The sequence below is a fragment of the Poeciliopsis prolifica genome, unplaced genomic scaffold (genome assembly GCF_027474105.1).
Source record: "Poeciliopsis prolifica strain line A6 unplaced genomic scaffold, Auburn_PproV2 SCAFFOLD044, whole genome shotgun sequence".
Taxonomy (NCBI): domain Eukaryota; kingdom Metazoa; phylum Chordata; class Actinopteri; order Cyprinodontiformes; family Poeciliidae; genus Poeciliopsis; species Poeciliopsis prolifica.
In genome coordinates, this window is record NW_026562419.1 from 2,949,360 (window position 1) to 2,965,267 (window position 15,908).

Sequence of the window (15,908 nt, forward strand, 5' to 3'; positions counted from 1 at the left end):
GCCTCAGTAAAAGGTTCAACTAAAAGCAACAAAAATCTGCAGCTGTGCTCCGACGCTATTAGCATTAGCATTAGCATTAGCATCATTAAGGTGATGCTGTGGGATGTGTGGTCCCGTCGTCATAGAAACACATCAGCTGTGTGTTTCTATGAAACACGTTTTGTGACTGTTGTTTAGTTCAGTACATTTAAAGCTACAGTATCGCTCAGTAAGCATCAGCTGTCAGTTTTGTGTCTGAACAGATAAAATCAGACGCTTCCTGAAGACGGATCAGAGCTTCCCGTCAATAAAGTTCATTATATTCTATGTTTCAGAGCAATCAATATAAATGTGCTTTATGGGCCCCTGAATAACTAGAACAACATTTTCATCAGTTAAATCAGTCAAATATGATTGGAAAAGCTCCATGATTATTAAAATGCATCACACAGACAGGACCGAAAATAAAAGCTTTTAACAGAGAGACTGGGCCAGTCCAGAACCAGCATCTGGTGGGACCATAACGTGACCCCAGTGGGGAAACACCAGACATCCCCAGTGGTCCCAGCTGGTCCCAGTGGTCCCAGTGGTCCCAGCTGGTCCCAGTGGTCCCAGTGGTCCCAGTGGTCCCAGCTGGTCCCAGTGGTCCCAGCTGGTCCCAGTGGTCCCAGCTGGTGCCGGTGGTCCCAGTGGTCCCAGCTGGTCCCAGTGGTCCCAGCTGGTCCCAGTGGTCCCAGCTGGTGCCGGTGGTCCCAGTGGTCCCAGCTGGTCCCGGTGGTCCCAGCTGGTGCCGGTGGTCCCAGCTGGTCCCAGTGGTCCCAGCTGGTCCCAGTGGTCCCAGCTGGTGCCGGTGGTCCCAGTGGTCCCAGCTGGTGCCGGTGGTCCCAGTGGTCCCAGCTGGTCCCAGTGGTCCCAGTGGTCCCAGTGGTCCCGGTGGTCCCAGTGGTCTCAGCTGGTGCCGGTGGTCCCAGTGGTCCCAGCTGGTCCCAGTGGTCCCAGCTGGTCCCAGTGGTCCCAGCTGGTGCCGGTGGTCCCAGTGGTCCCAGCTGGTCCCGGTGGTCCCAGCTGGTGCCGGTGGTCCCAGCTGGTCCCAGTGGTCCCAGCTGGTCCCAGTGGTCCCAGCTGGTCCCAGTGGTCCCAGCTGGTGCCGGTGGTCCCAGTGGTCCAGCTGGTCCAGGTGTGGTCCCAGCTGGTGCCGGTGGTCCCAGTGGTCCAGCTGGTCCCAGTGGTCCCAGCTGGTGCCAGCGGTACGTCTCGTTCTTCTCGTTCTAAACTTGTTAGATTAACTTGAACTATATGCTGGAGGAAAACCTAACCAGTTTTCCTCACTCTGCTATTTTCTCCTACTACTCTCCAGTTTGCATCATTTGCTGTCAATTCATCTGTTATCTAATTCTTTATCTGATTCTTTATGTGATTCTTTATGTGATTCTTTATGTGATTCTTTATCTGATTCTTTATGTGATTCTTTATGTGATTCTTTGTGATTCTTTATCTGATTCTTTATCTGATTCTTTATGTGATTCTTTATGTGATTCTTTATCTGATTCTTTATGTGATTCTTTGTGATTCTTTATCTGATTCTTTATCTGATTCTTTATGTGATTCTTTATGTGATTCTTTATCTGATTCTTTATCTGATTCTTTATCTGATTCTTTATCTGATTCTTTATCTGATTCTTTATCTGATTCTTTATCTGATTCTTTATGTGATTCTTTATCTGATTCTTTATCTGATTCTTTATGTGATTCTTTATGTGATTCTTTATGTGATTCTTTATCTGATTCTTTATGTGATTCTTTGTGATTCTTTATCTGATTCTTTATCTGATTCTTTGTGATTCTTTATCGATTCTTTATGTGATTCTTTTATCTGATTCTTTATCTGATTCTTTTCTCTCCATGGATCTATAGAAGTTCAGTTGATTCTTTCCTGCAGGGAGAATCGGCTCAGAACTAAATGTTAACTTTTTACTTTTCTTAAACACAGAAAGTCATGAAAACTCAAGTAAAACTTATTTGGCACTTTATAATCAAAAACAGTTCAAACACACAGATGAATCAGTTCTTCTGGTTTCTATTGTCAATGAAATGAAAATCCTTTGATTGGTGACCAGGATTAAAATGAGTAAAATTAATTTTTACAAAAGTCCATTAAATTGGAGCCACTTAAATAAACTGAACCCAATAAATAAATTCTACTTCCTGGAGCCTCTTGTTGTATGTTTGTGTTTCCCTGGGGAACAGATATGGTGGGACACGGGTCGGACCAGAACCGAGACCATGACCCCCGTCAGCTCCGGTCTCCATGACAACCACTGGATGCGTTTGGTTCTGATGTTTATTGAAAAAGTTCTTGTTGGTTTCTTCTGGGTCGCTGGGAGGAACCAGCAGGTGTCAGTCAGTCCTTCAGGTGGAAACCGCGACTCAGAACCAGCTCGGTTCTGGCTCCGCCCAGGTGACACGCCTCCAGGACGCAGACCAGCCTCTGATTGGCCAGCTGGCGGCGCCATGGCGATCAGGTCAGCTGAGAGAGAGAGAGAGGTCAGCTTGACGCCCCCAGAGGCCGGCTGGGTAAAACTGGTTACATTTATAGAGCAACTTTGTTGACTAAAGTCATTTTAGTATTTTTTACTTTGACTTGGATAAAAATTTCAGGCACAACAAACTGAAACAAACGGATCTGGAAAGTTTTATTTTGTTTATTTTGATCTTCAAAATTCTAAATTTCCACATAACTTTATATTTTTTCTGCTGATGTAATTTTTAAATATTGATGATGTCATCATTTTCTTGGACTTTTGCTCTTTTGCTGGAGTGAAAACATGTTGAAGTGTTTCTGCTCCAGCTGAGTTCCTGGTTCTGGTCCTCCTCTGAAACCGGACCTCTGGCCTCACCTGGAGTCGGCGGCGGTGTGTGTGAGGAGAAGGATCCCTGGGACAGGATGGAGGTCCAGGTGTTGGCGTGGCGATGCGAGGCGGAGGACAGGTGAGGCAGGAAGACGGCGTCGATCGTCAGGCCGTCAGACAGAGCTGAGGGAGAACCAGAGACAGTCAGAACCGGTTCTGACCCGGGTTCTGACCCGGGTCCGTCCCGGGTTCTGACCGGCGTCTCCCCTGCGGGTCGGTACCTCTCAGCCTCACGGTTTAGTAGTCTCTGGGGGCGGAGCCAAAGCTCTCTGCGCTGGCCCCGCCTCCCATCGCCACGGCAGCAGCCTGCTCCTCCTGTGACTGTAGTCGAAGTGCAGTGGGCAAGGTTTCCATGGCGACGGGTGGGAATGTCGGGGGGAGGGCGGGCGGCGGCGAAGGATGATTCATCATCATCATCATCATCATCATCATCATCTTCTTCACCGCGGGAACCACGAACTCCATGGAGGCTTCAACAGGATCACTGCACAGAGACGGGTCCACACGGTCCTGATCCGGTTCTGGACCAAAAGCCAGAACCGGAACCGGTCCCCACAGAACCCTGGAACCGCTGAGCACTGCTGCTCAGCTGGCTGAACCAAAACTCCTACAACCCTGACGACCCAAACGACAGGAAATATCTCTGGTTCTGGAAGCCCAGGAAGGTCCGGATCAGTTCTGACCGTTAACACAGAACAGACTGACCCACTCCAACCCAACCGGTTCTGACCAGTTAGCCGGTTCTGACCCGGTTTAATCTCATGAAGACTCTTTCTCCACCATGTTTCCAGTGACTGCGTTCTGACCCGTTGGACCTGCTGACCGTACGGAGCGAACAGAACCAGAACCCGACCGCCTCACCTGTCCTGTTGGGTTCATGCTGGACGGCGAGCAGAGGACGCCTGTGGAGACAGAACACGTCCATCAGAGAGACACTGAGACAGACAGGCGTCCTCTGTGACCTCTGACCTCTTGCTGGGCGTCTCCGGCATCAGCAGCTTCCTCCTCCTGCCGGACCCCTGCGGGGACAAACCCAGAGACCTGAGACCGGTCCTCGTGAGGAGACGTCCCCCCCGAGTCCGGCCGTCTCACCGTGGCGCGCCGGCGGGACGCGGCGTGGACGCGCTGAGGGACGAGGACGGAGACGTCGGGCAGAACGGCGAGGACGACGGCGGACACGGCGAGGACGACGGCCGGTCCGTCCAGAACAAACAGCGGTCCTCCTGGGGACGACAGAAACGGGTCAGAACCGGGTCAAAACCGGGTCAGAACCGGGTCCCATCGGGTCCGACCGGGTCAGGATTGGACCAGAACCGGTCAGAACCGGGCCTGAACCGGGTCAGAACCGAGTCAGAACCGGATTAGAACCGGGTCAGAACCGGGTCAAAACCGGATCAGAACCGGGTCAGAACCGGGTCAGAACCGGGTCAAAACCGATCAGAACCGGGTTAGAACCGGGTCCGATCGGATCAGAACCGGATCAGAACCGGATCAGAACCGGGTCAGAACCGGGTCCGATCGGCCTCACCTCTCCCGCGCGGCTGTAGGTAACCATGGAAACGGTCGCCTGGAGGCAGAAGGTGCGTCGCTCCCGGTAACAGAGCCGCTCCAGCTCCCTCTGAAGCTCCGCCCCCTGCAGGAACCCGATCTCACCTGGACACCAGAACCAGAACCAGAACCGAGCAGCAGAGGTGAGGAGAAAAAACTATTTGAACTTATTTTAACTAAAAACGGCGACTTGAGAGATCAAAGCATCAAAGATTAAATTATGTTATTTTAAAGATTTTAAAGATGAAAATGAAAATAATTTTATAAACAACTAAATCAGGCAAAAGAAACATTTTTCTAATGTTTCTATAATCATTAACTCAAAATTATTCAGAGTAAGAAACGATTATCCAACAAAAGTACATTTTCCTCCAGAAAGGCAGAAATTAAAGTTTGAAAAGATGAAAAAAATGTCAATAAACGTTTCACCATCCTGACGGCGCCGGGATTCAAACGCTAAAATAAAAGTTTTACAAACGCTAAAATAAAAGTTTTACAAACGTTAAAATAAAAGTTTTACAAACGTTTTAATAAAAGTTTTACAAACGTTTTAATAAAAGTACATCAGAGTGGAAATACTCCTGAAAGTACTTTATTTTACTCATCTCTCTCATCTCTCTCATCTCTCTCATCTCTCTCACCTCTCCTCTCCCTCATGAGCGTTTCCAAGGAACGGGCGGAGGCGGGAAGATGAAGAATCCTCCAATCAGAGCCCTGCTCAGCACCTGCTGGTCCTCCTGGCCCCTCAGCCACCGCAGGAAGCTCCAGACCGGCTGCAGCCGCCGGTAGCTCATCCGGGGGTGGTGACCCTGCCCTGCCGGCCCATCAGAGCAGGTCAGAGGTCGGGCTGGAGCAGGAGAGGAAACGGCAGGGTGAGGCTTACCTGTGCAGTACACCTGTGTGTAGGTGGTGTTGGTGAGGTAGAGCCAGCCGGGGTTCTGGTGGGTTGTGACGGGCCGGAGGCGGGTGCAGACCACCACGGACACTGCAGACAGAGCAGGAACATCTGGGCTGCTGCTGCTGCTGCTGCTGCTGCAGCTGCTGCCAGGCTCACCTACATGGATGGAGCTTCAGCTGCGTCTCGGGCTGCGACGTGGAGAACAGCTTCACCATGATTGGCTGCTCGCTGCTGCCGTCCTCCAATTGGAGCCAGCGGTACTCCAGAAGCCCCGCCCCTCGACCATCTGATGTGAACAGGAAGTGATGTGATGAAACAGAAACATGAGACCAGGAACAAACAAAACAAAATATAATAAAAAACATCAGTTTCGTTTTTTTGCTAAATGTACCAAGAAAAAAGATCCATGTTCAAAAACCTGATAATCCAGTAGATTCAGTCTGACTGGGGTCAAGGTTTCAACATGTCTAGATGCTGTGGTTCCTAACACCCTTTCAGAAAGCTGTTCCCCTTCCCGCCTGTGGAGGCGCTGCACAAAAACCACTGAAGGCAATGATCTGAAGAAGACACTGAGCGTAACTTCCTTCTTCATGAGACGTGAACCCAGATGGAGTGTTGGAGTTTTTAGCCGCAGACCTCAACATGAGACTAGCATGTTTGTTTTGGTCATATTTACCCAGAATGCCCTGCACTGTCGTCCACTTCACGTCGTCTAACATGTTTTTAGTGACGGTTTAACTCCACTAAAGTTCAGAGTTCACAGACGACTCCATGACAACAAGACAGACTCTCAGATTATTGAAAAACAGAATAAAAGCTGAAAATTTTAAAAATAAATATTTCAGACTAAATCTGACTTTGTCGTACCTGACATCAGGTTTGGGGATGATAACCCAAAAGGCCCGAAGACGACCGGGTCACATCTCTGTCTCACCTTTACTCCGGACTCGCTCCGACCGCCCGGCGAAGGTCAGCAGGCCGATGACATCACACAGGGCGCCGTGACGACGCTCCAGGAAGTCCTTGCTGGTTGCATCGGATGACAGGACAGGCGGGTCAGCGGGCGGTCTGGACCGGGACAGACGGGGACAGACGGGGACAGACCTGTTGTAGAAGCTGTATGACGGCGCAGGCGGGACGCTCTCAGGTGAGACGGACGACTCGGAGACGACGCAGAGCTGAGCTGCCGGGTTCCTGCTGTTCACACTGATCTCTGCAACAAAGACGGGCCGGGTCACGACTGCAGAACCTGGTCCAAAGAGCCCACATCATCACCCCTCCACCTCCAATCCCACATTCAGCTGTTCTGGATCAGGTTGGTGAAACTCGGTGGAGGACAAAGTGAACTTCACCTACAACCTGGGAAATGTTCGTTTTTTCTGAAAAGCTTCTTGTCGGTTAGTTTTCTTATTTCACAGGTACCAGGTATTTCCACTAGTTACCACAATAAAACACATTTAGTTTTTTGCAGTGCGCTGAAAATGTTTCCGACTCCACAGGAAGTCCAGAGTTCCTCGTACCGATGTCGTCGACCTCTGCCGGGTAGTGCTGTTTGACCCGGAAGCGTCGCAGGCTGATGATGTCACCGAGCTCCAGGCGGCGGTACCAGCTGACACACACACTGTTCCACAGCACCACACACACACTTCCTGTCCGGTCGCAGGCCTGCAGCACGGCCTGCAGCACACATGGAGACAGCGGTAGGGCACGGCGGTGGAGGGGTGATGCTGCGGGCCGAGGGGAGCGGGAGCTGCTCAGGGTTTCATCTGAAGGTTTCTTTCTGGACGGATTCATTCGCAGCTTTGCAGATGAAAATCGGCCCACAGCATCACACGTCCTCCACCGAGCTTCACACTGTGCGTTTCCCACTGACCTTATATGGGCATTCACAGTTCCTGTCTGTCCTGCCGTAGTACATCAGGTGGGACTTGTTGATGATGCGTACGATCAGCTGATGCTGGATGGCGCCCCTGGTGACGCTGCGGCGACCGGACCGGAAGCGTTCCCGCAGCTCGGACACGGTAACAGACGGCTGTCGTCCTGGCAACACACACAGGTGATGTGAGGGATCAATTAGTAACTCCCCTGATGAGCCTGCGCTGTGATTGGCCCCCACCTTCCTCCTGCTCCTCCTCCTCCTCCAGGCTGTCAGTGGGCGGAGCCTCCGTCCATTCCTCGCCGCTGTAGTCCACGTTATTCCACAGAGGGAGGAAGACGCTCCTGCTGGCTCTGAGAGGAAGCAGCGCACCTGACCGCCATAAACCAATCAGACGGCAGGAAAAACTCATGATTCTGCTGCAGGGGTGTCCAAAGTGTGGCCCAGGGGCCATTCGTGGCGCACAGACTCACATTTTGTGGCCTCTTAAAAGCAGGTTAATACTGATACACCTTTTATTTTTTATCAGAGTTAAAAATAATTTATCATTTTCTTGCAATGGAAATGATTAAATATAACACAAAGTAGTCTTCTATTAATTACTTTTCTAATTAATAGAAGCAAATTAATCCAGAGTTTTACTCAAAATCTGACAACCAAACCAGTTTCTAGTAATTCATTAAATTTGCCAGCATTTTGAAAGAAAGTGACGCAAATCCTGCTTTTATAACCGACAATAAACTTTTCAATAAGAATTTGAAAACTAGACGCCTTCAGTTTAATAGAACAACTTTGCAAAACCATTTTAAATATTTGGACCTACAATAAATAACATCAACATTTTCTGCATGCCGAAGCATTCATCACATCATAAACATAAATAATTCTTGGAAATCATTCCCATTGGAAATAAGCTTCTTCAGGACACTTGCTTTAAAACGTTTGGATACTGGTTCTGCTGGTTCTCACCTGCTGGTTCTGATGGTCCGAACCAGGGCAGAGAGTCCCAGTCCGCCTCAGACCTCCTGACTCCCTCCTCCTCCTCCTCCTCATCATGATGGTCAACCTGAACGCCCACCAGCCTGTAGCTGCAGGGGGCGGAGCCTCGGTCAATTCCTCTCATGACATCACCACACAGCGTCTCACCTGGCTGCACTCACCTGTCTCTGTCTGCAGAGGCCCCAGGGCATTCTGGGAGTTGGGCGCTCAGGGCCGGGATGAAGGCAGCGTTACGGAGCGTGGACCCCGGCTTCAGGACCCGCCTCTCCACCAGCCGGTTCAGACCGGGGTCCAGAGTCACCTGGAGGCGGCAGTCACCGTCTGTCAGCGTCACGTCATACAGGTCCTCACCTGGAGACAGAGGACAGATGAAGGTCACAGAGGTTAGAGGACACTGTGTCTGCCTTGTCTCTGTCCATCTCACCACTCAGGACTGCCTGGGGGAAGTAGATGGCGGACGCCGGGTCTCTGCTGTAACGACGAATGTCCACAACATGCAGGGACTCCCTGCAGACAACTGGAGAGGACGAAGACGCCTGCAAGACAAGCAGAAGGGGAAAAAAACAAAGAGATATGGAGGAGAACACAGACAGAACCATCTACAACAGGGTGACTGATCCCCCATTAAAATGCAGTTTCCAGTCTGGATGCAAGGAACATGATTTTACTAAATAAGATGCGCCAGCAGGTGATTGGTCCATTTTATCTCATTTTGATCACAGGTCCGAATCGCTCATCTGGTCCAATTAGGGATCGGAACCAATCAGGGGCAGCAAAATAAAGCTTTCAGAGCATAAATAACTTATGTCAGATTTTATTATTTTTTTGACGTTAACAAATAGACTAAGTAGAAAGGACAGCACTCAGGGATTATATTTCCCATTCTAAACCTGCTTAGGAAATATTGAAATTGAAGCCAACCAGCATTATTTTCATTAATTAATAATTTTACTGATCTTTTAATAAAATAGCTGCGTTATAAGGACCACAGAGTTAATTCGGGATGAACTGATCAATCTCAAGGTTCTTTATTTTAACAGTTCTGAAGTGATCAGAACCTGACCTGTCAGATTCACAAAACATCATCTACCTGCGCTGCACCGGTTAAAATCCATCAGAACCGAACCAGCTACAGCTAATCAGCTGCTAATAAACAGCCGAACTGAAGGTCTGGGTGCGTTTCATAAGAACCCGAACCAAACTGAACTCCACAGAACCGCTGCTGTTGTTGATAAGCGGAACCGCCTTAAAGCAGCTGGTTCTGAGTGGAGTCCGGTGGAGGAGGATTGGCTCACAAAGGCGGTTCGGAAGCCGCTAACAGCCGCTGTTGCTCCCGTTCAGCTCATCGGGACGGTACCGGTAACAACAGAACTCTGGGTTCTGACCTGGTTCGGAGCGGGTCTGGACCTGGCCAGGGTCCTGTGAAAGATGCAGCCGTCGGCCGCCATGTTAGCCCTGTCAATTCCAGAGAGGTGCATTGTGGGAAATCGAGGCTAACTGACATCCGTGGAGCCTACAGATGGAGAAATTATTCCTGAGTGGAAATGATTCCTTTATGGAGAAATAAAATTACGTCTTCTAATTAATATTTTATAAAACATATATTATAATTATATATTAAAACATTCCTTTTTATTTCTTTGCTTCCTGGGCTAAAATCGTGTATGAACTGAAACTCCTGCTGTGTTTCAGTGAAGAAAAGGAGAAACATGATAAAATAGACAGACATCATTTAGTAAAATTAAATCTTTATTCAACAAAACAATCACTTAATTGTCTGTTTTAAATAATTAGCTGTGTTTAATTTCTGTTAATGTGTTGTATTAGTGTGTTAATGGTTTAATATTGACTGTAATTTAATTTTTAGTGATAATATTGTCATTCTGAGAATAAAAACATTTTATCATTTTTCCCATTTTTCATTTACTCCTCAGGTTATAAAGTTTCAGACTGATGGAAATATTTGTGTGATCGTTGTGATTTTTTTACTGCATACATGCATCATGTTGAAGCTTCAGTGAAACATTATTTTAAATGTTTATTACAAGGCTAGCATGTGGTTTCTGGTTCTCACCTCCCAGGATCTCTGAGCCACTTTCTGTCCCTCCTCACCTGATTGTTCTGCTGTTCTTCTCTCGTCTGTTTCCTGTTGTTCTGGTTCTGTGTTGTTTGTTGTCTTAAAATAAAAATCATTTTTCTTCTATCTCAGTCTTTGATTAGCTGCTCTCTCTTTGCTGGTATTGTGTTACTTTTAATCATAAACTAAACTCACCTGTTCCTCATGAAGTGACAAGGATCTTATTCTTATTGAACTGTTTACTAAAAAAGTAAACAGAAACCATCTTGCTGAAAATGACAGAAAGTTGTTTTCCTTCTTTTCAATAAGGATCATATCTACAATGACTTGAGTTCAGCTGCATTCTCATTAAAATATTGAAATACAGTTGTAATTATTGTTGTAATTTATTTGGAAAATAAAAAGTGACCCAGAAGTCCTTTAAGGTTCAGGACTGCGCTGCGTCTCTGCCTGAGCAGAACTCTGCAGAACCCGACCGTCGGTAGAGTTCAGGTTTTATTTAACACGTTTAATTATTAACAGGAGTCACAACGATTTCTCTGGTTCTGCTCCTTCATCCCTGCTGGTGGTTCTGACCGGGTTCTGGTTCCACTCCTCCAAAGCTTCAGGAAATGAAGTCAGACTTCCTGAATGTAAAACTGATGCTGATCACCTGCCATGGTCTGGATTCAGGTCGACATGTTGGAGAAGAGGTGATGCATTCGCTGCCACTGGGACGTCCGAGACTCAGATGCCAGCTGCAGGCAGGTCAGAGTTCATGTTTCACTTCATAAACTGTTTCTCTCTGGAACCAGAACCAGCTGCTGGATGTAAAATGACCAGAACCACTTGGTTCTGTACGGTTCTCCTGCTCTCTCCCTTTATTTGACAACAGAACCAGAGAAATAATCTGAAACCAGAACCCCTCAGTCATCCGAACCCATGCAGCACTAAGGCCCCTGACCTCTGACCTCTGCCTACACTCGGCTGGTGAAGTGCTGGGAGTCTCTGAACTCCAGGTAGAGGCTGAAGAGCAGGTGCAGGCTCTGGACCCTGGTTCCGTGGACGGGGATGTCCAGCAGGCTGCAGACCAGGTCTGCGTACTGCGGCAGGCTGCAGGCCAGGCGGGCCGGCGGCAGCTGCAGGGCCCCCAGCAGCTCCTCCACCTCTGGGGGCCACTCCTGCATCAGGCTGTCCAGGTCCGGCATGGTTCTGCTGTACCGCACGCTGGCCGGCGGCTTGGACCGGTGCAGCGCGCTGATGCTGTCCACCCAGCTGTCCACGGCCCGGGGGTTGGTCCGCGGGCCCGCCACGCTCGGAACCTTCTTCAGCTGCAGCGGGGAGACAGAGCGGGGTTCTGATGGTACCGGACCGGACCCTGGAGCCTGCAGGTGTGTGCAGGTGTGTGTACCTCTGTGGTTCCGTGCTGTTTGGTTTCCTCCGACAGCCACAGAGACAGAACCGTCGGGTCCGACTGCTTCACACTGGGCTCATCCAGAACCAGTAGGCCCAAGTTGTCTGGTTTTCCATCCGGCCTCGGTACCTGAACACACCACACACATTTCAGATCAGGGCAACCCAGTTGAGACGGTTCTGAAGTTTTGATTTAGACCCAGTTCTGAATCAGGGTTCGTTTTCCAGCAACCTTAGAACAAACAGAACCAACTGTGGTTCTTAGAGTTTATAGAGAACAGCTGGGGTTCTGTCCAGGACCGGTTCAGAACACACTGGACTGCGGTTCTAAAACCATTTAAAAAATGAATAGAAGGCCTGGTTCTGACCCGGCTCCCAGTGTTTGGTACCTTTAGGAAGGCGTCGATGTCTCCAACAGCAGGGATGAAGTCCGGGATGAAGGGCTTGAGGCAGAGGTCCAGTTCTTGGTTCGGAGGAGAATACCTGAGAGGAAATTGACCCATGTGTCAGATCCAGATGTTCTGACCCAGTGCAGCATGTAGAACCTGCAGAACTCTGATGCTGGACTGATTCTGGACTCCCTGAAATAACCTTTTCAGTTCTACATCATTAACCTGTGAAGCTGCAGGAGAACCAGATGGTTCTGATCCATTATATAACAATAACACATCACATCCAGATCAGAACCAACTGGACTCTTTCAAGCATAGAGCGCAGAAACCAGAACCTGTAGCTTCAACTGCAAATGCACTGAGAAAAAGCCCAGGTCCATTACATGTAGAACAGAGTGAGTCAATGTCAACATTCTGCTGAAACCCACATCCTACTGGTGTCATCATGCTAGCATTAGCACTCATGCTAACGTTAGCCTTGAAGCTAAAATGTATGTAATAATTCTATATAGTAAACAGAACAGAGTAAGTAACTATTAGTGACTAATATGCTAAGGAAAGCTGTTTAGCTAACCTTCACATTTTAATTAATTTTTAGCTCATTCAAGTTCAAAATATAGTCTATAGCATGTGGGCTGTAATTAGCATGCTGACTATTTTACATTATAAAACATTGATTTCATACTGATTGGACTAAGTCCATATTATCAGAACCAACCCGTCCGGCTTTGACTGAGTTGGACAGATGTTCAGAACCTTCTACAGTGGAATTCAGGTCCTTGCCAGAACCAAAGGTTCTGTTGGTTCTACATGGTTCTGATGGACTGAGGTGTGTGTCTCTGGTTACCGGGTGATGTACTGGAATAACTCTCTGATCTCAGAGGTGACCGGCAGGTTGGAGTAGTCTGCAGGGTCGTACACTCCCTCCAGAGTTTCAGTGGGCTCATCGTCATCGTCATCTTCATCAGACTCATCCTCATCGGAGTCCTCCTCTTCTTCCTCGTCCTCGTCCTCCTGGGTCAGACCGGGCCCTGGCTTCAGCCGCAGCGGCTCTGTGGCCCTCACAGCTCTGTGCTCCTCATCCAGCTGGTTCCTGCTGCTGCTGGACATGATGCCAAGAACCTTCTTGCTGCTCCACTCGGTCTGACAGGAGGAAAACATGGAGGTCAGAGAGAAGCAGTCTGACCTCTGACCCCTGAGAATCAGCTCAAAGGTCATCAGGAAGTAGAAAACCCTAATCTAAGAGGGGCAGGGCTGGGGAGGGGGGGTCCCTTTATTGATGTTTAGAAAAAACTACATTAATCTGTGAATTATTTCAAGTAGTCAAAAACTGAGGAAACATATTTTATTACTTTATCTGTTAAAAACAAATATAAAAATAAATTGTTAAAGCTGAATATTTATATTTTGCACAATTTTCTAGAGGGGAAATAATAAAATTAATCTTTTCTGAGCCTGAAACTCCCGAGTTTTATTCTCCCGGCTTCCAGACTGACCAGCGGGGCTCAGCAGGCTGTGGCCGGGTACCTGTCTCTGTCCTCGGGGAGTCGGGCTGTAGACACTCGGTACCTCCTCTCCGTCCTCCACGTCCAGACTCTCGTCGTAGGGTTGGTTCCTCAGCAGCTGGGGGTCCTTTCCCCGGTCAGTCCGCTCCATGAGACACAGCTGCGTGAGGAGGTTCGGATGGTACCTGGGTCACAGCAGCTTCAGCTTCAACCCTGATGTCCCGAAAGCTAACAGAACTAGCGGAGCTTTAGCCCGAGCTAACGGAGCTAGCCGCTACCAGCAGCTCGTAAATCGGCTTTTAAACGACTAAAACCACAAAGTAACCAAGTAAAAGCGCAGCGAAGACTTCAAATTCATCGTTTGGAGACTGAAAATAGTCGCCTGACTGCAGTTTGAATCTGTTTATCTTCCAACAAACGCTTCGTGTTACAGCAGTTACCAAGCAACTGAGGAATGTACCGTATCCTAGCAACAGAAGAGGGTAGGCAGCAGATGACGTGGAGCATCAGCGCCACCTACTGGTCTGGAGGAGGAATCAGGCGTTCAGAACCCGGAAAGGCATAATCAACAACTCACTAACGTTTTGCAAATGTAGCCCCAAATATATAGTTGAAAAATGTTGGTTTGGGTTCTGAGTCCAAAGACAGTCCAATCTCTTAGATATTATGTAAAATCAACTTTTTGGAACTCTACATCATGTTATAATATTATTCTCTCATCAAAAACATACCTGGAGTGTTACCTTGATATTTTCATGCATGTTTGAGAAATCCTCTAATCTCCAGGACAACCATTCAACTGTTCAATACACCTGGGTCAACCGAGCTCCATCTCCGAGGCGTAGCTCCTCCCACACTCGTCTCCTCCAGATTAACAACAAGGCATCGTTCAAACACCTTGTTGGACTAAACGTCTGCTGAGCTACTTCTCAGTGAACCTCTGATAAACATGTTAAAGGGTTAATAGAGGAGCTGTGTTGTGATGACTTTCTGAAGGCAGAGTTTCAGTAATAGCAGGAGCTTCTTAAAGAGACAGAAGCCTAATTTCAAGGCATTAAATAATGACATCAGATTTCTTCTAAGTTATAGTTGAGATGTAAACATAAAAATATAACTTTTTTTCTAACATCTGAAGACAACATTGTAACTTGATTGTGCTACACAATAATCCTATATACCTAGCTTTGGGAAGTCCCTTTATAAAAGTTCATCTTTGACCCAAAGATGACTAAGTTTGCCACAAACTGCGTCAGAGGAAGTCAGACCGTTTCAAAACCAGAAAACACAAACTGTACCAGAGGTGAGAACAGCCTGACTTCAGAGTTCATGTTGTTGCTATGCATCTTCAGCTTCCTTATTAAACATGTGCCTTTGTTTCTGCACATCAGGGTTTTATGCAGTTTAAGGTTCATTTAGCTCAGTTTCAGTTTTCACATAATCTGACTAATCAAGTTGCTTCACCTTTGAGATTTGCTTTAGTATCATTCCCTGTGAATATTTAAAGAACAAACTTAAACATTAACTCCACATTTTATTCCAAAGTTGAAGATTACAGTTTAAACAAATTAGTTTTAAAAAAAAAAAAATAGAAGCCTTAAAGCAATGTTCCCAGAAAATGAAGAGGAAGACAGAGGCAGGATGAGACTGTCTGGTTCAGAAGTGATACTCTGTGGTGACGTCATCATCATCATCATCATCATCATGTGCTACCAGCTCAGCCTGGGGGGGCGGAGTCATCTTCACACACGGTGACGGGTCACTTCCTGTATTCAGAGGAAGTTAAAGAAAAACACATTTATTACCATGAATGCAACTAATTCAGGAGACTGGATAATAAGAGACATTAATAAAGCAAATATAATATATAATAAAAGCAGAACCAGTGAAAACCTTCAGTCAGTCAGTGATTGGTTGGATCATCAGGTCAGGAAATGATTCAGGGTTTTACCTTTGGCTCTGAGTCAGATGAAAACCCCAAGAGGAAACTGCAGATGAAGAACAGGAACATGACCACCAGGTGGCAGAGCAGAGTGATGATGAGGAGAGGGGAAGGTGAGCAAGTGGGCGGGGCTTCAGTTGTGGGCGGGGCTTCATGAGTGGGCGGACCTCCGGCTGTGGGCGGAGCCACACAAACTGGCAGGGCTTTGGTTGTTGAATTTTCTGCAGAGAGAATCCAACCCGATCAATTCAAAATTTATAGATGAAACTGAGGGCTCATAGTTTGTCAAATGTAATTCACACTAATTAGTAGAATAAAAATTATATATTTGTTTTTTCTATTTGCAAAGAATTGGGAAAGTATTTATTCTATAATCTGTTTTAACGCCAACAAG

At 47.6% G+C, this 15,908-nt stretch overlaps 1 protein-coding gene and 1 pseudogene across 2 annotated transcripts; both read right to left on the minus strand.

The window, feature by feature from the left end:
- Positions 1 to 2,351: 2,351 nt before the first annotated feature.
- LOC129376594 (RPA-related protein RADX-like) lies at positions 2,352 to 9,693 on the minus strand (annotated as a pseudogene).
- Positions 9,694 to 9,947: 254 nt separating this feature from the next.
- Positions 9,948 to 14,052, minus strand: LOC129376593 (intraflagellar transport protein 46 homolog). Of its 2 annotated transcripts, none has more exons than XM_055056190.1 (5): positions 13,567 to 13,680; positions 12,918 to 13,213; positions 12,068 to 12,161; positions 11,677 to 11,808; positions 9,948 to 11,596 (listed from the first exon to the last, which is right to left on the minus strand). In XM_055056190.1, exons 2-5 carry the CDS (start codon positions 13,178 to 13,180, stop codon positions 11,243 to 11,245), a joined length of 843 nt encoding a protein of 280 aa, XP_054912165.1. In that variant the 5' UTR covers positions 13,181 to 13,213; positions 13,567 to 13,680; the 3' UTR covers positions 9,948 to 11,242. The 2 variants fall into 2 exon arrangements, with proteins under 2 accessions (XP_054912165.1, XP_054912164.1); XM_055056189.1 differs by having other exon boundaries at positions 9,949 to 11,596; positions 13,598 to 14,052.
- Positions 14,053 to 15,908: the final 1,856 nt, after the last annotated feature.

Bases quoted from the DNA above. Each gene is read 5' to 3' on its own strand.
- LOC129376593 (XM_055056189.1), bottom strand. From the start codon at position 13,726: ATGGAGCGGACTGACCGGGGAAAGGACCCCCAGCTGCTGAGGAACCAA. The intron at 13,214-13,597 runs GTACCCGGCCAC...TCCTCCTGTCAG, and splicing joins CTCCCCGAGGACAGAGACAG to ACCGAGTGGAGCAGCAAGAA. The intron at 11,809-12,067 runs GTACCAAACACT...TGGTGTGTTCAG, and splicing joins ACATCGACGCCTTCCTAAAG to GTACCGAGGCCGGATGGAAA.